The sequence below is a fragment of the Dryobates pubescens genome, chromosome 29 (assembly GCF_014839835.1).
Source record: "Dryobates pubescens isolate bDryPub1 chromosome 29, bDryPub1.pri, whole genome shotgun sequence".
NCBI classification, from domain to species: Eukaryota; Metazoa; Chordata; class Aves; order Piciformes; family Picidae; genus Dryobates; species Dryobates pubescens.
This window is the reverse complement of record NC_071640.1, coordinates 4,698,213-4,723,476: the sequence shown is the minus strand read 5'-3', so window position 1 is coordinate 4,723,476 and position 25,264 is coordinate 4,698,213. Positions and strand designations below refer to the sequence as shown.

Genomic DNA, 25,264 nt, shown 5'->3' with positions numbered 1-25,264 from the left:
ATCAAGCCACTTCTTCAAATCCAATAATAGCTTTGAACTTTGGACAGGGGATTGATAAGGAAACCCCCAAACACCTTCTGCAGCAAATGTTCACTGCTTTCTTTCAGCACCTTGTATTTCACCTCTCAACAACTGTGAGACGATTTGTACAGGAAATTAGAATGTAGGGTTGCAGCAAGACATTACTTTCCTTCTGTTTCCCATTGTTTTTACATTCATTGTTAGCAGAAGGAGATGACACAGTGCCATTTTCAGTTTTCATTGCTAGCTTCCTCAGAGAATGGTATGTCAGAGATTATAATGCGGATAAATTACGCTGCTATAGCAATCCTTTGCACCTCCATAGTGTGTGCCAGAGATCAGAAAGTCTAATGTGTGAATTAATACCTTCTATAATTTTTAGATGGGGTAAGGAAAAAAGAGAGGAGATGGTCTCCACAAATGAAGAGAGAGAGGATCTGACCTGGGGTGTGACTGCCATGCCTTCCTGCTGAGATCATACGAACATCATCCATTTCTTCTTCATTTGTGACTTTAAACAACATTTGGTTCTGATCTCCAGACAAATGAGGGTAATCCTCCTCTATGAACACTGCCTGCTCCTCTAGCCTAGCTGCATTCTTGTGAGTGCTAGTAATTAAAGTAGTGCCCATTACGTTACATATTCTTTATATGTTTTTAAGTTTATATTATTGAGAGCTGTCTAGGGCAGAATTGCGTCTTCCTGTGTGTGGGCAGTGTTTACTACCGGCAAAAATAACTCAGGAAAAATTAAACTCCTAAGGAAGATTTAATTCAAAAGTTAAGAGACTGTATGAAACAACAAGAAATAGAAATCTGCAGAGCCAAAGAACTCTTCAGAATCTGCTCCAGCAGAAACCCATGAGGTGCCACTCCTGTGGTACTGAGGGTCCTTGTGTGTGCCTCAGCTCAGCCCACACAAAGCCTCCCCATCCAGGTGTGGGTAAGGGCACTCTCAGAACTCTTAGCCAGGCTGTAGAGTGGGTGCATCAACTCCACAATGTGATGAACTTCTGCTGTGCCACAGTGTGAGGTGCAGACACTTCAGTTCATTCAGAACTGGTGCAAAACTTGCACAAATGCTTTGTTTAGTACAGGTTTGTCTTTGTTTAGCCCAAATGACTTCTCCGCTGGAGTACAATGAAGCAAAATGAGCAATGAAGGTCTGGAGAAAAGTCTTGTGAGGAGCAGCTGAGGGAAACAGGATTATTTAGTCCAGAGAGGAGGAGGCTGAGAGGAGACCTTATTACTCTTTACAACTTCCTGAAAGGAGGTTGTAGTGATGTGGGGATTGGTCTCTTCTCCTTAGTGAGATGTGATATCACACTCCTCAGGATCATGTGATAGAACAAAGAGAAATGTCCTCAAATTGTGCCAGTGGAGGTTTAGATTGAATATTAGGAAAAATGTCTTTATTGAAGATTAGTCTGGCATTGGAAAAGGCTGCCAAGGGAGGTGGTGGAGTCACAGTCCCTGGAGGTGTTCAGACATGGCACTCTGGGACATGATTGAATGGCCATGAAGGTACTGGGTTCACAGATGGACTCAAGGATCTCAGAGGTCTTTTCCAGCTGAAACAGTTCTATGATTCTATGAAAACTTGGGCTAAGTTTAGGCAGTGGACAGAAAGTAAAGACTGAAATAACCTTTTCAAATTTAAGGAGAGTTACTAACTAGATAAATTAACCATTACACAGTCTACTTTCTACCGAGCAAAAGGAGATATTTTAAGGTCAATGGTGTAGAGACACCCACTCTGGTCAAGAATACAGCACAATGCAAACCATGAAAGCCTACAGCAGTGTGGCATAGAATTCAACTTGCCTAGCAAGGGAAAGACCTAGAGAGCTCACACTGTGCACTGATTTCACTTTCCTAAGCTCAAACACCTTGCTTGTCTTGTTTTGTTTTTGCAGTTTTGACTCTGTCATCCTCAAGTCTGGAATACAATTGCTCTAATCAGAAGAGCTGACTGAAATTAGAGTAAGACACAAAGAACTAAAGCAGAGAAAAAACCCAAACAAACCCTTTTGAGGAACAGCTTAATCACAACCGCCGGTGTATAAGCTAAAACAGGGCACAATTCAAAACAGGACAATTAACTCTGCTGTGATTTGGGCTGAATTTGCTTACACATTTGGGCAAACCCAAGATCTGATGCCATCATCCTGCTGCAGATGGAGGAAAGTGGGGCTCTGATTTTAGATTTTTCCTGCTTCTCAATTTGGAATTTCCAAGTACTCCAGACCTGGAAATTGCCATATATTATGACATATGAATACCTGAAACACTGTTATATTGTAATGCTTGTAAAGCATTTGTGTACACCCATCAGAACCATAGGCCCTTAAGAGGCAGGAACTCTGTACTTCCATACACCCTGAGCCAACAATAAGATATCTGGAAAGAGGGAGGGCTGCAAAACTGGGTAGAGTATTAAAGACATCAAAAAATTGAGCTCCTGTTTTATTAACCATAAAACAATGATGCAAATCTCATATCTGGAACTGACTCCCACGCCGTTAACGTTCATTCGCTACGATCAAGTTTTAAAGGTAAAAAGTCAGCACCATGGAAACACAATAGATATAAAATTTTAAAACAATATGTCAATAAATCAAGCTGGATGCATCACAAGAAGCTTTCCTCAGAACAGTGCTGGCAGCTCACAGCATTTTTCAAGCGCAATGAGCAAGGAAAACAGGGTAAGGGGCTGGGCAAACACGCACGGGGCAAAGAGTGAGGGTTGGAACCGGGGGCACTGGTCTGACAGGAAGGCTGCAGGGGCAGGCTGAACTCCTGCTTTGTGCTCTTACCCAAAGACCATGCAAAATAAACACACACCACAGGAGCTGGAGAACAGATGGGGTTATTTTTATAGTTCTTCCATATCTTTTTGTTTCAGTCCAAGCAATTGAGGACTTAAGAGGATGTCAGAAATGTCTTCACTACTCATAATAATGAAACTGCCATCAACAGATACTTGCCACGAGTTTAAATGTGCAATGCAGCATTGCCTATCAGATGTTCACTTCTTCTAATGTATCAGGGATAAAACTGGCAATAAATCTTCTCTACCACACCCATCCTTATTCTGGGCTTTAGAATCTTATAGTTGGGTGTGGTGGGGTTTTTTTGTTTGTGGTTTTTGTTTTGGTTGGTTTGTTTTAATATTAAACTCCTTTAATTCTGGGATCAGCTTTTTCTCTGCTCTTGCACAGCCTCTATGCTGCTCTTCCACAGTACATGGAAACAGCCTTTTACTGAGGCTCCACCAAATGGATAATTAACATTTGTATTTGTGAACCAAGTAGAACCTTGCCAACATTAAACATTCTATTATAACCATAAATGTACCCAAACCAAGAGAGTTTACCCATTGCTACAATTACCTCTGTCAGCCTTAGCTCTCAAAATAAAATAGAAACCTTTTTTGAGCAGTACTTGATGCTATTTGTTACCACGTAAAGACACCTAAGTGCTCATCTCTACTATTCTCCTTGTAGACTGCATTAAGCTACAAGAAGTGCACAGGCACTGGGGGTGAGTTTAGGCATCGGGAGCCCCAGAACAGAAGTAATCCACTGAGAGGTCTCCTGGCATTGCCACAAGAAAGGAAGGGAATTTCATGTGTAGCCTTCATGGATCAAATACTTTGTTTGTTCAGTGTAAAAGGCAGGTGCCTGTAAGTGTACATACATCCTTTCAAACACTTAATGTATAATTTATTACTGTCAGCTCTTTTGATTTGAACTTGTAAGTTGTTTTCTTTTATCATCCAGTTCTCCTCCTGTCAGATGTGATGAAGGGCTCTGTTCATGAGGTGGCTGAATGGACAGCCCCTATGGAGTCCCTGTGTTTCTAGCATGTGCAGTGCTTCCATAGGACCTGGTTGGGACTTGAGCAGATGTTAGGCAGATGACTGTCATCCAGAGTGCCATGTGAAGTTGAAGACAGCCTCAAGTTTATGAGAATCCTTGCTGAATTAACCTTGAGAGTTATATTCTTGCAACTTTATCAACCAACAAACCCCAGATCTGTTTACATGACAAAACCCAGCTTGCTCCAGTAGAAAGACTTGCCTAATATGGAAATCCAGGGAAAGGTCAAAGGAAAGCAATAGTGACAGAGCACAAGACATGTGAACTTAACACGTTACTGTCTCTGGACCCAGAAATGCACACTCAGCTGGACACGTATTACTCCTTCTGTTTAGAGGAGGCTGAATGCATGACTTTGTTTGCATGGGTGACCAGTGCCTCTATTTCACCTTCTCAATTTTATCTCATAAATCTTGGGACCCTTCTCAGTCACCTGAAGAAACAGGTAAGGAACATCTGAGAGGAAGAGCAAGTGACATCCACCCACAAACCACCAACTTGCTCTGAATCATGTTACCTCAAAACATTATTCTGTAGGGTAAGGAAAGCCCCTCCGAGATATAAGCGTCTTGGAATTAGGATAAAACCCAAAAGAATGAAAAAATAGCTGCAAAAACCTTGCATGTCCAGTGATAGATGGCAATAAAAACTCAAATCCTGCCACTCTGCACACAGTGGTCAGACTTAGAGTCTGGCATCCAGAGTGAGAGAATAAACAGGGAGATAGAGTACTTCAGCGCATGAGTGGCTCTGTCTGTGAGCCAGGCCATAAAGCAGTCCTGGAATGTGAGAAACAGCTCATGTTGGTAAGTGCTGCTTAGCAACACTGCCCTTCTATGGCAAGAGATTAATCAAATTTGCAGTGTCATTGGAAACACTCTGTTCAGTCCATTTGAAAAATCAGATGAAGATGCACTGAAGTCCCCCAGGTCAGCAAAGGGACAGAGTGGGTCTGTCCAGGTCATGAAAACTGGAATTACGTCAAATGAGTGGCACTGAGGGTTAATTGTGAATGTGGCACATCTAATACATGCAACTACCAGCAAATCACAGATAAAGCATTAGCTTCAACACATAACATCTCATCCTTTTTCCACCCGTGGCTATTAAAGGATTGCTGCTTATGCTCTATTTTCATAAAGATTTTACCTATCATGTTGAAAATGTCTTAGTCACAAGATCTTCATCTATTGCCCTGGAGAAAGAATGACAGAGAGTGGCAGCTCTCAGTGCCACGTATCTCCAGGACATTTTTCCTGATATTCAGCTAAATGTTTCTTTGCAGAATTTCACTCTTTTCCACCAGGGAAAGCCTTCTCTCCCAGCCTCTGAAACAGTCACCCTCAGCCAGCACACACCCTTGGTCTCTGACCATGAGAACCGCCAAAAAACTTCAGGCAAGCTGTCCTGGGTATACCAGGACACAAGCCAAAGTCTTTCAGTACAGTAACAGCAAAGTTGGGAAGTGCCTGTCTGCACTCTGCAACACACTCATGACTTGCATGGAACATGCTCATGGCCTAGGCAGGATGTTCAGAGTCCAAATGAAGGAATGCAACTGCCAGGAAGAATCTAGAAGCCAACTGCAGTTCAACAGCCATTGTTTTTCAGGGATTGCCTGATTCCTCAATTTGGATTCTTTTGTGCTCCTATTAAAACCAAACCACACTACTCTGGATTATTTGTTCACAGTTCTGTAATTATCGTACTGTCAACATTTCATATCCGAACAAGACAGATAAATATTCCTCAGGAAGGCAGGAGAAGGGTAATTGAGCAATCAAGGATGAATGATGCAGAAACAAGAGATACAGGTAGAATGCAAGTAACCTTGAAGAACAAAAACAGTTATTTACCCAAAGAGAGGAATGACTAGAAAAACCCTGCCTAGCTGAAACCAAGCAAACATGTCACCTGAGAAAGAATTTCAATGGGGTGAAATGGTTTTGTTATTTGGCTGGCACAAAGGAGTCAACCATCCCAGAGGACAAAGTATCTGTATACAAAACTTTGTCTTTAGTGAGAACAGAACCCTCATGACAGAAGCAAAGCAGCTCCTGGGCAAAGCTGGGAAGTGCCAGCTTCACAAAGGGGAACAGAAATTACACCAGAAACACCTTGAAGGAGCTGTTTTCCAGCTGCTGGGACTAGGCTTGCTGTGGCCATTCCAGGATTCTGCTTCACCTTGGACTGCAGGAAAAGAGACTCTGAGCTTTGTTTTCTCTGTCTCCTTAGAGAATTATGCACAGGTTAGGTTCTTGAGCATCTCTAGTCCCCTAGAACAAAGCTGTCACTGCTGGGCAGAAGTCAAAACCAAGCACCAGCAACTGTTATGGCAGGTTGTAATTGCAGCAAAGGAAAATCTATGTCCTGCCTACCCCAGGACTAAGAAAAGTGCCTTCTGATAATCCCTGAAAATCATAGCACTGTCTAAATGAACTGTACATGAAGCCTTTTCTCTCTGATGTAATGATGGCAGGCAGTCAGAAAGCAAACAAAATGCATCACATATCCATACTGTTTGTTACTGCAAAAAGTAAAGCTGAGTAACATACAAAGACACACATTTCTCCAGGTCAGGCTTTAACAAACTAATCCAGCCACAGGGAGGATGATCAAGGAAAATTTGAGAGAATCTCTCCACATCTGTGTCCTCTAGAAAAAAAGAAAAGTAAGGCATTTAACCTTAATGAATAAAGCAAGTTGGTCTTATTTGGAAATGGAGTTTCATACAGGTAGGAAGGAGAGTGGAATACCAAAACCATTTAAGAATATGCCAGGGGTTGGTAAGACTCCACTTCACTTTATCATGTAATGCGAGGAAGCCCAAAATCCTTTTGGTAGAGCCTGTCCATCCTCTACAGATCACTACCAAGACATGGTCCATCCTCTACAGATCACTACCAAGACATGGTCCATCCTCCAAAGAGCACTACATGCTCCCTCCCTCAGTTTAAGCTTAGAGAGTGATTTTTTTCCCCTAAAAGCTTAGACGCTTATTACAATTTGTTTTACTGCAGATAATTGCCTGCATGTGAAGCCATCTGAATCTGGACCCTGGGAAGGCAGCCAGGATGGCTGACTGTCACGTATGTGCCTTGCTCTGTTCAAGTTAGTTCCAAGACAGTATTTTAATGGCATTGTTCTGCTGTACACTCTTGTGTGGTTCAGATCATGGACCTCTGAAAGGAAGCCTGCAGGCAGTATGTATCTCTAAGACCTGACATGTGAGCCTGTATGAGCTGTGTCAACACCTTGTTTGCATTCCAAAGGTGCCCATTCTTACCTGTGGAATGGCAGACACACGACACACCTGCAGTTATTGCAGACACAGCCTCTCAGAAAGCACAGCTACGGCAGCCCTGCCATCCCTGGTAAAGCTGGGGGAAACACCCAGCTGCTCTGCAAACACCTAATTCCAAATTGAAGGCCATAGGTAGAAAAACAATTCCTAGCCTCCTAAGAAATCCCACAGCACTTTTCTGTGCTTTTTGTTTTGTTAAAGAACCACCCTCCTGGGATTAGACTCCTGAAAGTTCAAGTGACTTGAAACAAGAACTCCAAATCCTGGGGAAACACAGCTAAACCATTTCTCAGCACTTTGAAAATATATCCTGTGAGGTCAGGGACTTCAGTTGTTTATGTTATAGTTTTAAGTATTTGACTTCCAATAAATGCAGTAAGTGTAAGTTTTACATTTACAGTCTCCCACGCACTGTACATGCAGGAGATTTATTTTACAGTGGAGAGCAAGAGATTCCAATCAGGCAAATATTTTTGAAGCCTCAGATAGGGAGACAATGAGTGCCTCTTAGATTAAAAGGGATAATCCCCAGCTGACAGAAAATTATCCACACTCCTATAAAGCAAAACTTTCACCATACTTTTGGTAGCATGATAATGGCTTAAGCACTTGATATCAGCTGTGAATCATTGCCCTCATCCTGCTTTTAAAATGTACTTGTGATCTAACTGGGGATAAAATAAAGTGTTTATAGGACATGGTAGCAATATATATTTGGATTCTTGGTGATCCCATTCAGGCATGAAAACCAAAGAAACTCTGCAAGGACTGATGGTTTCTATCACTCAGACTTTTTATAGAAGGCATCCAAGTGAAAACACCTGCAGGTTCTTAAGGCTTCAAGCCTGTGCACAAGGTTCTGGCACAGAGCTATATAAAGTGTCCTGCTTGTTGTGATAAGTTACTCAGTGCAAGGCAGATGGCCATAGACTTCATGATCCACAATCCTTCGGTGTTTCTGCCATGGTCTAAGAAGCCCAGGAGCTGTCAAGAGCTGCACTTTGGGACTGTTATTGTGGGACAGAACTACAGCTCCAGTGGGCAGAAGACCATTGGGCTCAGTACATTTATACCAGGTTCATAACTCACAAACAAATAGTGGGGATAAACCAATCTGCCCTTTGATTTCAGGAAAAAAAGGTGGGGTTTTTCCACATAAAACAATATTAACTTGATTCTTTTACACTATCAGAAATGAGAATATACCTTTTGAAGCCAGCCCATAGGAAGATCCATGCTCCAACTGTCTCAGAAGAGCAGAAACGAGGGAGCACAGGTAGAAGTAGGATAGCATGTAGAAAATACTGTCAAAATAGATTCTTTCAGCAGGTTGCAGGGGAAATGAGTTTGAAGGTAGAAGTGTCTAATTGATTTGCTACATTGACTACACAGCGGAGAAGCTGCAAAGCCAGGATTACTTCCCAAGAACACCTCATTCCTGTCAGCGGTCTAACCATCCAAATACATTGCCCTGTGTTAAAACAGGTATCAAAGCTCTCCAAGCTGAGCAAATAAACACATGGGGGAGGTAAGAAAAGCATCTCCATAAATCTGTTTACGTTAATGTTCTCTTTTAAAGTCCACTTTTGCTATATGATGCAGAGTAAACTGTTTCAAGGGTGTATTTTATACATGCCTGCCCTACTTTGATTTGTGGCCTTGGAGCAGCACACGGATGGCATGCTGTATCTAGTCATCAGGCATCTTCCTACTCACTTCCATCTAAAATCTTCAGGGCAGAGCAAATACTGGAAGAGATAAGCCCATTACCCACAATATTGATGACCAACTCTAAGTCTACAGGAAGTTATCAACATCAAGTCGCTGCACTTCCATTGACAAATTTTGTGTGCTTTTAATAACACATTTCCTACAAAAGCAGCTGCCAGGCCAATAAATTTCCCAAAGCAGTTGGCAGATGATATGTTTAGAATAAAAAATTATTATTATCCTTTGAATGTGGGAATTCATGGTGTAATTTTGCAGTAAAAGTTACTCATTCCAATATGAAACTCATGTTTCAGGCAGATGCTCTTGGCTCCAAAGACTCTCACCACGTTTCTGAAGCTCAAATTGGAACATTTGTATTCAGCAATAATTACAGGTGCAATCAAACCCAAATGTTAACTTTTGTGAAGGTACAGTGAATACCTGCTGTAATCCAGATAATCCATCAGTCTTGCCTATTTCCCTACCTACCCTTCTAGACAACTTAACTTCCAGAAACTGTGAAAATACTCAAGATGAAGCTCATTTGTCCTAACTTCAAAATTTATGAAAATGAGTGTTTCAGTTTGATTCACTTTCTTCTTACAGCCTGGAAGAAAAGGAGAAAAATTACAGTGAAGGGATAAATATAACACACACACGACACTTACAGGAGTAGAGCAGCCTTGCTTTCAGCAGTTTTTTCCATCCCTCATGCCACAGATCAGACATTTTCTTGATTAAGAAAGCTTAGGACTGTAGCAGGCAATAATCCCTAGGATGGGCCAGAAGAAATCTTTCTATTTGAAATTACAGCATCAGAAAAATCAAGAGTTCAGGTGGGTTTAGAGATCTGTAAAACAGTCCTCAAAAATCTCCAAGTAAAATAGAAACTTAAGGCTAGAAATGCACACAGTTCTATTTAGAGGCTGGAAGTGAGGTCTCTACCTGACCCCTCTGTGCAAAATAAAACTCAACAAGGGCCCAAAAGCTTTCCCTTTTCAGATGAAATCACAAATACTCAATCACCATTTTAAACTGAAATGAAAAACAAGACAAGAGTACTCCCTGCTAATTTTCTCCATCTTTACACCTTTTCCTCCTAAGCTTGTACCTTGGGTTAAGATGGTGAAGAATGTGATACGAGGCAGCAATAAACTACACAGCTGACAATTACATTTCCTAGGACACTCAGATTGAAAGTTTGTCAAAGATAATAATCCCAACAGAATATCCTTCAAGAATTGGAGGCAAAAATAAAAAAGGTTCATTGCTGGTTTATTCCTCAAACTAGTAAAACAGACATTGTAAGTGGCAGATCCCATTTCTGGGGCTTAGCAGTGATTATTTCTTGCCTAATTATTAGCAGTGGCTTTACCATCTTTAAAGCAGAATTTTCTCACCCAGCAGGAAATTCCAATTCTATCAGGCAGATTCAAGTTTCATTCATTTATTCCTTAACTGTTTTTGACTCACTTGCTAATTACCAAGGAAGGCATAATTCAGAGCAGGTCTGAAGCCAGGAGGCAGGACTGGCCTGCATGCTGTCCCTCAGTTCCAGCCAGCTGCCACACCAGTTGTGCAATCTTCTGAGTCCCTGCTCCTCATGAAGGTATCATCCTCTACCTTCTCATATTAGCAAAGCTTGTAAATATTTTTTTTAATCTAGACTTGACAGGGAAGTACAAAACACCAAGCAAGGTAAATGGATGCCTTTTGACCTTGTTCTTCTGACAGGTCAGAAGCTAATAGATGTAGGGATATGGGAGAGCATCACTGGACCAGGCTGAGTTCCCACCTTGTTCCATACCACATCCCTATTTCCCAAGTATGTCTAAAGACATGGTCCCCTCTGCTCTCAGTATTAATCAACTGCTAAGTAATATCAGTACAGAAGGAAAACCAATCCTAGGTTCCACCCACTCCTGCAACATCTGCATAAGAGAGATGAACACAAACCTGGGCTCTATCTTTCCTCATGCTACCTGCATACCTTAGGACAGCAGGCTGCAGAAACACTCCTGGTCATGGCAAGGAGGCAGAAGCATGGCACAGCCCCTCAGGACTCCCAGCTGCTCTCTGAACACGACACGAGTCAACACAGCTCTGCACGTCACAGCCTGCAGCACGCACTTGGGCAGCTCTCCCACCAGTGGCAAAGGAGGCAGGGGAACTTGATCATTTGCTGTAATCAGGCCAGGCTGCCACATCATGGGAAATATGTGGATATGACCTTGCAAGTGGCAGAACGAAAGGAGGGGACAAGGGCGGGCAGGCAGAGGCAGGTTATGCTGAGCACTGTGAATCCCATTGTGCGGAACAGTGTCCATAACTGCACAGAGCAACTCAGGAAATCAAGACGTGATTACTTCTGGAGCTAATTTCCTTGGTGCTTTGAAGACTGTTGCAGGTATGATATGATCCACGGTAATTACGGAGGAAGATAAAGACAGGAAAGCTGCTGGCACAGTGCCATGCCCAGGAACACCTGAATACAAGAGGAAAGGCATTACAGCTTGTACCATTGCTCTCTCAAATGATCTGTGATGCCTGAGCCATGCCTGGCACTGTTCACTGGGAAAAAAGAGAAAGTGGGGAGGACAAACTCAATCCATTTCTTATTTGACTGCAGTGCTGAGGAAAAGTGACCTTATGGAGGGGAAAGTGAATCCTGTTTCCATGGTAACTGAAGTTTGGGAAAAGTAGATAGGAATCAATGTTATCCTAACAGGCATGGTGACATACAGACCCACAGCACTGGAAGGTTCTCCAGCTGCAGGTGTCATGAGACCATGTAATCATCACGAGACCATCTGAAGCAGATCTGTTTCCAGGAGCTGCGCTTGGTTTGGAACAACAGTGTCACCACCTGGAGAAACATTCTCACATGAGGCAGCACCACTTTGGCATTTGGGTGGGAAGAAGAAACCTCCAAAATAACTTTCAGCTGATCTAACTCAGCAGCCCTACTCAACAGAAAGTGACATAAGCTCTTCCAGGCCTGTTCAAGGTCAAAGCCAGACGCTTCTAAAGAGGTGAACAATGCAGACAAGATCACTTCCAAAGGGGATGGAGAATCTCTTACAGGATTTCCTGTCACAGCACCCTAAATTCTCCCCAAAGTCTGCAGATGACACGTGAACCATCCATCATAATGAAGGTCCAAGAAATCACGGCTCAAAAAATGATGTCTCAAAATATGACATAGTCATGGGTATTAAAGAGAAGTGTTTAGTCTAAGTGAGAAATAAATCTGTCTCAGAAATTAAGTTAAAAATTAGAACAAATTTATTGATAACCACTCAGAGTTAACTGTGGCAATGAAACACATTTCTATTAATTCCCCTGCAATCAATTTAACCTCTAAGTTAATACCCAGTATCCACGAGCTAAAGCGAGACAAACTCCCAAATGGAAAAAGTTCAGAGATGAAGGTCCTGATTAAAGGGACACTCATGTTCTACTGGAGCTCTTGAAGAGATTCAAATAATACCTTCCACTCTTTGACTTGTTTTCTGAAAGCACAATATCACTGCTATTGAACATGGGAGAACAGAATGTGCTTATTATCCTACCTTTTATATCTGCAGTACAATTCTTTATCTGTGACCCAGAAACAAATTAAAGGGACGCTGTCAAGCTGTATATTTTAATGGCCATCTTTTCTCCGTGCTACCAGCAATCTGAGACTTTTTTTTTTTCAGTGGCTAGAGGTTTAAACAAATTAAAGCTTTTGTTTTGTTTATTGTTTTTTTCCCCCCTTTCAGTCATTTCACAGGAATGAAACTGGGCAGATTCATCTGTCTCCCTACAGCTTATTAATTAGTACAGGTTGTTTGCATTTGGACTGCCAGGGAAGAGTCTGAAGTGCTACCAATTGTTTTTGTTTTTCTTGTAGTTGTGTTGAAATGAGCAAGAAGTGGCCTCTTTTGTTCCAATCATCCTTTGGAAATGGAAGACTCCAAAGAACTGATATGAATCCACGTTGCTGAAAACTCCGGTGAGATTTGAGATTGTTTGTCTGCCTTTGCGGAGGGAATTCGAGTTGTAACAGATGAAAAACACAACAGAGCATCTGAGCATATATTAAATTGTGAAACTGCCACGAAAATTGCGAAGCAAACAAGTTTTAGAGAGTAAAGGCCACTCATCTAGACAGGTTTAATAATTTTCATCATTTGTAATAGTGGCTTGAGCTGGTTTTGTTCCTCATAAGATGAGCAGCAGCACTACCTTGCAGTCCCAGCTCTTCACGAAGATTTATAGAAGATGGAGAATGTTGTATCATCTTCCCATGCCTTACTTTCCCCATTTATTTTAAGGCATTGTGATAAATTGCAACCCCACAGTTACTGCAAGCTTGAATTCCTGCAGATGGGCAGCACACTTTAACAGCCTCAGATGAAAGGTGCCACAGAAGTGCCAAGTACTATCACTGTAATTATCATTCAATACACACTGATCAAAAGAATGAAATGGGAATTAGCATTTCCTATTAGCCCTACTTACAGCCTAAATTTTAAATACTCCTCCCATGAGCTCTCTCCATGAAAACATACAGGAACTGTTGGTATTTCTCCTATGGCTACAACACTGCTTCTACAGGAGTGGAGGAATGGAAGGATCTAAAGAGAAAAGTCAAAAAATCCTGAGAACAACTCTGGTTTCTCCCACAACAGCTTGCTCAGGCTTTCTGGGAAGAGCTTGGAGCTGCTTCCTCATTCTCACCCCAGTCTCCCTCCTGGCAGAAGGATGTGATCTTCTCTCACAGCCTCAAGGATTTTCTGTTGTTAGCCTCCTTTGGCTCCTGAACGACAGTTCTCTGAAAGCCATACCCCTGAGTCTTGCTGTCCATAGAGGATGAGGAAGTGTAAACCTTTGGAATAGCTAAATGAAATTGATGGAGTCGTGCTAATTTACACCCACTGCAGAGCCAGGCAAGGTGCTGAAATGTTTGTTTTCCCCTTTCCCACCTGGGAACTACACAGTGCTTGACTTCATTTTCCCTAGCTCCCCTCTTAATCCGCTGTTCAGGCCTAACATAGGAAACAAAAATGTCAGTTTCTCCCCTCGTCCTGAATGTGTTTCTGTGGTGGCTGAGGACAGCAATTTAGTCACTCACAGCTGTTTCCCTCTTGGTGGAAGCTGCCATCACTGCAGATTAAATAAGGGTCTGACTGCACTGTGTGGATTCTTACCCTTTAGGAGCTCTATTAATCCTTCTCACACAAAGCATCTAACAGATGCTAACAGTACCAGGTCATCTTCCATTCTCTCCTTACTGCCACATTCCAGAGCCAGCCTTGCTGCTGACCATACAAACCCTGCGGAACAGAGGCTTTGCTGTCTGACCATGTCAGTTTGATAGCAATCAAAAGCAGTCCAAAACCATGCTCCACCCCACAAAGACTAAACAGGATTACTAATACTTTAAAGAAAAGTAGCCTTGGTGTGTGAATTAAGCTGCTGATGAGACCTCGTGCCTCTTCCTTTCTGTAAAATTGTCCTTTAGACAGCTGCAGGCTCTGAAAAAGAGACCTCCCTGGAACAGACTTAGTTCAAAAAGGAAAAAAAATCCATACTCTGCCTTGCTGAGTCCTTTTCAGTGAAGCAGGTCGTAGCACCATGTCTTTTACCCTGTCATTCCTGTCTCCTGGTTGATGCACATAATAAATCCACAGTGGTTTGAACTGCAGCTCTGTGCTGAAATCTGACAGTCCCACGTATCTGTAACTGTGCTGCCTCCCAGTAGCTCCCCAGCTGAAAATTCCAAACTTACTTAGCAACTGTTTGAGATACAAGGTCAAACACAAATCACAGAATACTTCAGGTTGGAAGGGACTTTTAAAGGTCATCTAGTCCAACCCCCTGAAGATGAGCAGGATCATCTTCAATTAGATCAGGCTGGTCAGAGCCCTCAAGAAATCTGACCACAAATATTTTCTGGGATGCAGCATCTACCACCTCTCTGGGCAACCTGAACCAGGGTGCCACCACCCTCAGTGTCCAAAAAATAAAAATCTTCCCTGCTTCTAGTATAAATCTCCCTCTTTTAGCTTCAAAACATCACTCCTGTCACAACAGGCCCTACTAAAAAGATTGTCCCCATCTTTCTTCTAAGCCTCCTTAAGTACTGAAAGGCTGAAATAAGGTCTCCCTGGAGCCTTCTCTTCTCCAGGCTGAACAACCCCAACTCTTTTAGTCTATTAAAAGGGAATATTAAATATCTTGTATTTGCAATCAGCTTAGTTTTCCAGTTCCTGTGCTAGGTAGCACTGAGCATAGGGGGGGAAAAAAAATTAGTAAAACAAAAATCTTTCATGCCTTAACTAGAATTTATCCCATGTCTCATAAAGCACACCCAGAAACTGAAGAGCAAAAGTATCTGGAGATTTATGTGACCAGCTGACTTAGAAAAATAAGACAGAGGGCTCTTATTTTAATAACAAGCAATTGGAAATCTGCCAGCCTGGGGTGCTGGCAGAGAAGGTAAGAAAGGCAGAGATGTCTGACCTGGGAGTGCAGAAAAACGCTTACTCATTTTCACGTGACAGCATCAAGTTTGAGAAGAGTATTTAATTCGCTTGAAACTAAAGGAGGATTTTAGAGTAGTAATTAAGAGTATCTTAGCTAGTGGTTAACACCAGGAATGGGAATTAGAAGTGAAGAAACTCACCTCAGGACATATGTCCTGGCTTTGCTGCATGATCACATTTAAGTCAGCTAAACTTTTTCCCACCTGAGTTTTCCCTGCTGTAAAACGAGGGTGCTAGGAGAACCTGGATATCCAGCAGCAAAAGGTGCTTTACGAGTGCAAAGTCTGCACGCTCTTGCACCTGACAAAACATAATCTGGCAGCCAGGTGAGCACCTCAAATTTTTGCAAAACAGTACCAGTGAGACTAGAAATACTGCAAATGCTCAGAACAACCTCGTTTTCCTTCCAATCCTTAAAATGCTCAGAAACCCAAAGCCTCCAAGCATGTCCTGTTCCAGAAACAGCAACGGAATTGACAGATACATTCTCAAAGTAATTTGAATATTTCTTGCTGCCACTAACCCTGGTTATCCAAATTCAATTGCAGTTGACAGTTTAATGATAATAGCTTTCTGTTTATGTATCATCTGTGATAATGTTCCTATTCTCCTTAAATTCAGTCCCTGTAAAAGGGGTACTATAAATGTATGCAGCCACAGACCAAAATGACAGTAATTTTCCCTTTTAGATGGAATGGTTTAGTAAACAATTACATTTCAATTAAAGACAGGGTGATCATGTCAAGGGAAGCACCATTCAGCTCTTTTCATAATATAGGAAGATAAATTCTCTAAAGTCAAGCCATTATAATATAATTTACATGACTGCTTTTGGGAGGGAAAAAATAATTAAACCAGAATGGGAAGTGGTGTTACACTGTGCACAGGCGAAAACTTGGGGAGAATCCTTCAATATCTCATCCACAGCAGCTTGAACCTGGATCCCATTACTAAGGATTATGTTCAGTGAAGAGGAATGGTAGGAGGGTTGTTCACTTTCATCTCTCCAGGACTTTCCATTTACTGGGATGCCATTAGTATTTAATACTTCATTTATCAAGGATTAAAACCAGGATAGATGGAGGAATGCCATAAGAGCAGCTTTTAATCTATCACTGTACATTCAGCTGTGTATCCAGCCCCAACAGGCAGAAAAACTGCTGGAAAACAAGTTAACATACAGCAGAAGAGGATCCAAAATCTAAAAAAGGCTTTATAGTTCTTTGGAATTATAAATGTTTCATTATTAAAGAGTCTAAAGGGCAGAACAATGACAAATGAAGCAGAAGGGAAGGCTCCTGCTCCAAGACCTCACACTTGAAGTGCAGAACAACAGGCAACAAGCAGAGGATGAAGGGACTTGAGAAAACAAGATGACAGCCATCTTCATGCCTGACAATGAGCTGCTGTGGAGTGTGTCCATAGCACTGGGCTTGGTCTTTAAAGCTTCTCTGAGAATTGTTTCCCTTCCAATTGACACAACTGTATGGATGGACACCCTAGATCATGTAGCTTACAGCTGCAGTGTGCTTTGCTTTAGGGTTTTTTGTTTTGTTTTGTTTTGTTTTTGTAGCCATTGTGGCTTCAACCAGAAGGAAAGAAGTGCTTTCTGAGATCCTGGGCAGCAAATGATTGATACTGGAGCTGAGAATTAATGGTCTGGAAAAAGTCCTGAATTCCATCTAACATTTTGGAGTAAGAGAGCATACAGATACTTGCTCAGACACAGCTCTGTAAGAAAGGCAAAGCCTTTTTCAGACCATTTAAATATATTGAGGCTACACGATAAATTAATTCACTCAGTTTGGAAGAAGCCCCTGGCACTGAGCAGACTAAGAGCAAGAGTCTGTCCAACTCTTTAGCTCAAGTTCTTTGGCAGTTTGGGCTTCAGCGAACTGAACCAGGCTCTACCCAAAGCAGTCAATAGATGGCAGCACCCTAATGAGCTGGGAGAGAAGGCATCACACAGCCTGTTCCTGCAGTCCCACCCTGGCTCATGAGCTCCCTGCGAGGTGGGCAAAGCAAGAGGATTCCATTAGTATCTAGCAGAGTTTCTCATCATCTGGTCCCGGTGTTTAATAAAATACAACACAAATTTCATGTTTAACTCATCTCACACCTTAAGCTACTTGGATTCAATGAAGAGAGGCTAAATGCTTCTCTACATTCTCCTAAAAGGTGTATGTCAGACAACAGCAAGGCTTTGCTCATCACCCCTTGAGCATGGGGTTATGCTGGTGGCTACAGCTCTTGAGCTGCTTCCAGCTACTCATGTTCAGCGGAGATAACTCAAGGTCACCACCTAAGCAGGCAACATTTTAACTGATATCTCATGCTAAGTTTTCTGTCCTTTTTCTCTCCTTAGCTATTGACTTTTCTTGAAGCACTTTTAAGTGGTCCCTTTATTCAAGAGGCAGAATTATGACAAACAGGAAAGGTTCCAACAAGACCATTTCACTATAAAGATGTCTGCTGCAAACATGTGATGATAGTCAGTCTCCTCCATCAGCTTATCAGATATAATAAATTCAATAGGACCACAACTGTCTTGCTTAAGTTCTGTACTGACATGCACCAAATCTACAGTTTCTAGGAACTGATGCAGCAGTCAGCAAGGTTTGTTCTTGTCCAGACCAAGCACTGTATAGCTGGTGATGAGAAATACATCCCTGGTTTTCTAATCAGGCACTGATCAAAACTAAATATGGAACTTGGTGCTTAGAGCAGGGACCTCAGATGACTGATCAGTTGGATTAGAGACTTGAATTCATTAGACTGCATCAGATCATACAAATCTCTGACAGCACAGAGTGAAGTGAGCTGGGTTTACATGGAAAAAAATAATTTTACATCATGAAATATCTGGTACCCAGCATGATATTTTCATGTTTAAGAAGCTCTATTAAACCTTTCTTTTGGTTGGGCTATTAGTTTGTGTTCTAAGGTACAGAAATCTTACAGCTTGCTTTTCAAGGCTATACTCTATCATTCAAAACAAAGCATGAGCTATTGTTTTCCAAAGCTCTTTCAAAACCCATAATACTCAATGAACTGTAACTTGCCTGGCAAACTTCTATATGGGAAGGCAGCCATTCCACTCCAGTTTGCTTTATTTTTCAAATGAAAGAAGGCAACTGGGAGCACAACACTGTCAAAATAGCTGATCCCAATGGCTCCTGAGCTTACTACTCCCTTGGAGACTCAGCAGCAAAAGGATGGAGATGTCAGGGAAGAACAATCAGCTATAAAATATGAAAAGCTTACAACATCAAAACCTACAGCAGCAGGCTCAAAAGTAATAATCCCATTACCACTAAACTAAAGCACTAATTACTATTCCCAGTGGCTGGAGTGGACTGACTGCTAATGTTCCTCTGGTTAATGAAGGAAGGTGAGGAAGAATATATTTCTTAAGTCAGACATCTGCTGAAATCTGGGCAGCCATAAAAACCGTATGTAATGAAGCCATTCATATTAATGGCAATAACATTCAGAGGGCTGAGCAGGAGCAGAAGTGAGATGATAGTGGATTTTAACTCCAAGAAGACAAATGCTATGTATTATCCATGTGATGACTGCCCTTATTTAATCCACACTGAGGAACAGAGACAGTCAAAGCAAGCAACCACATCCCATATAGGCTGCTCCACTAACAAGAACTGACCTGCTTAAAGGCAGGAATAACTTCTCTAAAACATAAAGCAGGATATATATTGTGGAAAAAGCAGAAGTAAGCAGCCTTTTATTTTCACTGACTACGAGTACCCTAAGAAATATACTCCCAAGCCCTCTGTCTTGTGAAGAATCCAGACTTCCCCATCATTCTTTGCCTTTTTTTACATCAACAAGTAGTCCCCTGTTTAAGGTTCAAAGCTATTCATGTACTGAGGTAGCTAGATTCTGATAAATGAAAGGCACAGAGCAAAAGCATGCCTGTTCGGTTAGCTTCACTGTGTGTGTTTGCTGTGCTTAAGAGTATTAGAGCACTTGTAACTGATAATCAATTCAGATGGAGGGTATGTGGCTTGTGGGACAAGGGGTTAGGGGGAAAAAAAGAGTTTCCCTCTTGGCATCAAAATATTCACCTTGTTCAGCAAAAAGGTGATGCCACAAGAAGAATTTGACCAAAAGATGATCTCATTGTGTTTTGAGCTGTTAGAAAAGGGAGCTCTGAGGAGAATAACTTCCATCATCTCCAGAAAAAGAAAACCAGACATGCCCTACAGCAAATGCTTAAAGACTTCTCATACTCCATTGTCATCCTGTTTCATTGTCTTTGGTATTTACCATGTACTGTACACACTCCTTTCAAAACAGAACTCATCTGCTGCCATCCACTCACTGTTTCCATCACTTCTTCACATTTCATTTAGCAAATAAGACAGCACAAAAACCCCACGCTCATATGTGCTTGCATATGATGGCTACAGAATATAGCTCCACAGAGCATGTTTTGCATTCACAAACTTAGAATTTATAGAACTCAAATAAACTACTTGGAGAAACTGCTATTAATGATTCATCCATCAGCCCAAATGTTCTCAGGTGAACTGGGTGTGCTCAGATCTTTTTTTTAGATTGCACCATTGTCTTTCCTTTGAAATTCTGGTTCCACCTTGGTTTGCTGTGAAGTAGCTGAGCCTGTAAAAGAGGTGTGGCTTGCAGAGAAAACCTGTAAATATATGTAGAGCAAACCTGCTCCAGGACCATTGGCCTCTTCTCTGAATAAAAATTCTTGTGTGTAAACTTATTATCCACCTACAGCAGACATTTTCCTCTTGGACAGATAACTTCTGATTGCCTTGGTAGCATCAGCTGATTACAGAGCCCACACCTCCCAAGACTCTGTTGCATTAACTACAGACAGAACCACAGAATCCTTTTGGTTGGAAAAGTCCTTTAAAATCGAGTTCAACTATTACCTGATTCTAACAAGGGTGGGGCTAAACCGTGTCCCCTAGCACCACATCTCTGCACTTCCAGGAATGGGGACTCAATCACTTCCCTGGGGAACCTGTTTCAGACTTTGAGAACCCTTCTGATGACAAAGTTTCTTCTAATGTCCAACCTAAACCTCCACCGGTACAACTTGAGCGTACTTCCTCTTGTCCTATTACTACTTACATATCCAGGATGATCATACATTATAAAACCCCAAACACCTAGCTACTCTCAGCTGCATGTTTGTTGCCCACTTTCAAACAAATATTTATTTTGAGCTCACCATTGTGCTTCTATTTGTCAGCTGAGTGTACTCCTAAACTAAATAATTGCTTGGATTTGGCATTATTTGTTAGATAACAGAAGCCTTGTTGTAAAATGTACTGTGATCCACTCTAGAAGTCTATCCAGTATCTGCAGGATGTTAGAGATGACTTCTGTCAGGGAGGGGGTGGGGGGAAGGCAGTGATGAATACCACTGTGCACATTCTAACCAAAGAAGAAACAAAGGCTTTTAACTCTTTCCAGAGCTACCTCCAAGGCACGACAGGGCCTATCTTCTAAAGCCTATTGCAGGAGTGCAGAGAGGGTAGGGAGTAGAGAGGGTAGGGAGTGGAAAGTCCGGGGGTTAGACTCATTACACTTCATACTGCAGTGAAACTTGGCAACTGCTCTATTGTCTGCAGCAGCACAGAGCCAGGGCCAAGCACCAACAGATCCCTTGGTCAGTTGCCAGCTCTGATTTCTTTGGGTCTGCAAAATGGACACAGCAGTGCCCTGCCCCATAGAGCAACAAGACCTGTTGTGTGCTGTTTGATTTGGGTATCACTGTTTCTTGTGTTAGTGGTGCTGCTCTGCTCCGCTCCCAAAGGACTTCCCATTCTTTACACACTGCTCTCTCAACAAAACAGTGATATTAGCAGAGCATCTCACAGCAAAAAGATTGAAGAAACGGAAAACAGCGACTAGCTCCTCTAGGCTCATGCTGAGAGAGGATACCAGGCTCTGGGGAATCACCAGCTTGGCATGTTTCCTGTTAGTTAATAACAGGTTCTTCTACAGGAGGTTTTCTCTCTGTAGGACTACAGGAATGTACTGTACAGTTGCAGACCAGTAAATACATCCATGAATATACTGCACAGCCTGAGGATTCCAATGGAAACCTCACCAGGAAGGTCTCCCAATCACAAAGAAAATCTCACAAGGGAAGTCTCCCAAGTAAATCACAAAGGAAACTTCACCAGGAAAATCTCTCAAGTGAAACAACTTACCCCAACCTGCTTCAGATTCATATTCAAACCTTGTTGCTTTACCAAGCTATATTTCAGTTGCTCGTTACTAAGAGTATCTAGCAACATCACATTCACTTAAAAACAAGTCATCAATTAGTTCCACACACACCACCTCTTCTCTCAGGATGAGGAAGTTCCTCTCCCTTCCCCAAGCCCCATAATAATCATTAAGATGCCACAACAGTCATTAAGATGGGCAGAGAGACTCACCGTGACCCGGAAGGGCGTTGTGGCAGCAGGCTCCATGGTGGGGTTCTTCTCAGTGCCCCCGCTGGGCATGCTGCGCCTCTGCCCACACCGCTCCGGGGGGGACTCTGTGCAGGGGACAGAAAACAAAGGACAATTACAAACAAAGCAGCATAGGACAGACCAGGACTGTTAGCAGGCCATGCAGAACATGCCTTCCTTTTTGAGATGGCCTTGCAAATGAGCCAACACAACCACCCCATCATAGCTGCTCCTATTTCCCACAGCCGCCTAGAACAACGTTCAATCAGTAAGACTTTCACCTTCAACAATTAGCATTTTTTTATACCACTGTAAGCTCCAGATAATGCCTGGCAGGTTGGAATTATCATTATTTCCAGTCTGCTGATGGGTAAACAGAAAAATGTATTGAGCTGAGTGCGAATTATATGCAAAGTACAGATCTGTGCACTTGTGGACTTGATTCTCCTAAGGGAAACTGCTAATGGGGTTAGAGGCACAGGATACTTAAGTTCCCTCTCTAATTCCACTAGCAATTTGCTTTGTAACTAGGAAAATATTATTAAATCCTGCATTTGCTAAAGCATAAACTGTGGACAGGAATGAGCATAAAAATAAATTTCAAAATGGAGCTGGAATAACACTGGGGGAACTCCTTCTAATGCACAATCTCACAGGCAACAGCATGCCAGTGAGGATTACATCATTGCCAGGATTTCTTACTTGGGAATGACAGGTAGCCTGAAGAAGTATACCTGCTGCACAAGGAAATGAGATGGTAGACTCTGCTAGAGGATGACTTCTACACAGTACTATGAAGAGAAATGTAAAGATGAAACTACGCTTCAGAATGTCTCAGACAATGATGCTCTCTTAGCCAGTGCTACTTAGAGGTGGTTTCTTTGCCAATTCTCAGCCTCTGCAGTCTGCAATTTGCTGCCATCAGGCCTTGGCAAGGAGGGTGTCCCCTTAGCAAGGCTTTCCCCTTGTCAACAGTTCCTGAGATGGATCTTAAACTATTCCAAAAGGACAGACTATAAGATCCGACCCTTGGGCTGGGTGAAGTCTCCGTTTAGCGACATCATCCTTGGTTGCAAATCCTGCCCGTAAGTTCCTCACCAGGAGCCATGTAACCTGTATGAGAGCCAGACAGCCAAAATCACAGAATCACAGAATGTTAGGGGCTGGAAAGGACCTCGACAGATCATCCAGTCCAACTCCTCTGCTAGAGCAGGATCGCCTATACCAGATCACTCAGGAATGTATCCAGGTGGGGTGTGAGTATCTCCAGAGAGGGAGACCAGTCTGTTGCTTTTACAACTTCCAGCCAAGCCTTCTAATGTCTTGGCCACTTTCTTTGCAGAATGCTGCACTTTGAATCTCAAGGAGGCAATCAAGCCCTTTGGTGTCACCTCCTTTCACACCAAGGCTCCCACCCCATTCCTTTGAACAGTGCCTTTCTTTTTTTCTCGGGTTGTCATAAAGAAACTACTTGATCACAGCATGTTGAAAGTGAGTTCAAGATGACAAGACAATTGAAGAAGCTGCTTTGCATTTTCTTCATAAGCAGAAAAATAAAGGTTGTTTAAAGCATTTCTCATATACAGTGCTGGGAAACAGGAATTATGGGATGGGATTATGTGAAAAGCAGCTGCCAGAAATGCCTTTCCCAGAGCCTGCAGCACAGGCACAGACCTGAGCTCCCCAGCCCAACACACCTTCAGCACAGAGGCACAGGACTTGCTGTTCCATAGTGGTGTTCCGGCACTGTTAACTTGCACCGCAGTGCTCTGTCAGACCAAAGTGCACAATTGTCTCACATGCTGTAATCTGTCAATCTGCTTCCTCCTCCAACCACACAGGTCAGCCCTCTTCAGAGAAAAGGGAGAGTGTGTTACGACCCAGGGCTGATTAATATCTGGCTCTGATTGCACTGAAGTTACAAACTGTACTCTTAAATTCTTACTTTGTGATTAAAATATACCCAGAGCAGAGCCAGCAAACACATCAGTTTGACCCAGGCCAAAACAGAGAGATGAGTTAGGACCTAATTATCCTTAAGCTTATGCTTTATAAAGGGCTTGGAGTCAAATCTCCATTTTAGCTTAGTTTAAGCACTGTGGGTAGCACTGTGTGGAGAGGAGAGACACATTACAAAACTCTTCATAAGAAACCAGAAATAACTAGACAGAGGGTTGGTTGTGGGTGTTTGAGGGGAGCTGTTTGTTTTAAAGGGAAGTAAAAATAGCTAACAGGTAAATCAGTAACTCCTAACTACCAGAAATGTGCAGCAGAACAGTCTTCCAGAGCAAAAAGTATGAACACATAAAGGTTTGAACTGCCTTTTTTTACTTCTTTAGGGTGAGACGAGAAGTCTGAGGTCAGGTTTCTCTGCCTGGAGACTGGCATTAGCCAATGTCAGTGATAGCCAGCCCACAGGAACACCACAGCAGCCAGCCACCACTTTTTTGCTGTAAGGCAATAATACAACCTCTCTCCAGAGCCACTAGAGGCTGAGAAAGAAATGTCTTAATTTACAGCAGAAGATATTTAGGTTAGCCATCGGAAAAAGCCTTCTCCTGACACGCACGGTTATACACTGGAATTGATTGTCTGGAGAGAAAATGCATGCCCAAGCCTAGCTCAGGCCTCTCTGTGGCACAGCTCTCCCTGTCACACGAGGCTCAGGTACAATGAGCTTCCCTCCCTCCCCTCTCCTGGGACAATCCAATACCACACAAGCTCCTGAAATCCCTTCCAGCCTAATTTTCTGTGATTTCTGACAAATCTGCCCACTTGTGCATAAGACAAGTATGCTGCAAGAGATCAGATACAGTATCGGACTTCAGCCTTTCTTCAGGATCTCTAACACATCTTCCTCCCCTCCTGAATTCCATTCCAGTTCTGCCTGCACAGACTCTGGCAGTTGTTACCCCTCTCAGTAGCACAGAATCCAGGGTCCTACACTGACCTCTGCTACAGAGTCAGAGTGTGTCCCCTGGCCATTTGAATGCTTTTCATCAGATTCACAATTGATAAAAACCTTGCCAATCCCCTGGGAGCAATGCAAGGTTTCACTAATGAGTGTCTGCCATCCATTTTGTATTCCAAGATAAAGGATTTTAGAATGAGGAACAATCCTACTGGCAGGCAGCTAACCACAGAATGACATTTCCAGAAGCACTTGGTATTATCAGGTAACATCCTCACTAGACACTGAATTCTCTGTTAGCTTACTGCTATCCCTCAGCTCATAGAAATTCCAGGATTATACCTTCATTTGTCCATTTATTTGCTCTACATCACATCTGATCTGAGGACTTATACACACAGTATCTCAGGACACTATTTGCTCTCCCAAAGACTTCAACTTGT

At 42.4% G+C, this 25,264-nt stretch overlaps 1 protein-coding gene across 8 annotated transcripts in view; it reads right to left on the bottom strand.

Moving 5' to 3' along the window:
• DAB2IP (DAB2 interacting protein) overlaps nucleotides 1–25,264 on the bottom strand; it is a 204,240-nt gene that overhangs the window by 115,117 nt on the left and 63,859 nt on the right. For 7 of the 8 annotated variants that reach the window (XM_054174496.1, XM_054174498.1, XM_054174506.1 and 4 more), the window contains exon 2: nucleotides 21,893–21,996. In XM_054174496.1, the coding sequence (XP_054030471.1) occupies nucleotides 21,893–21,996 (104 nt within the window). Of the gene's footprint in view, nucleotides 1–10,906; nucleotides 10,930–21,892; nucleotides 21,997–25,264 lie in introns of those variants that run through there. The other variant, XM_054174502.1, reaches the window with a different exon arrangement.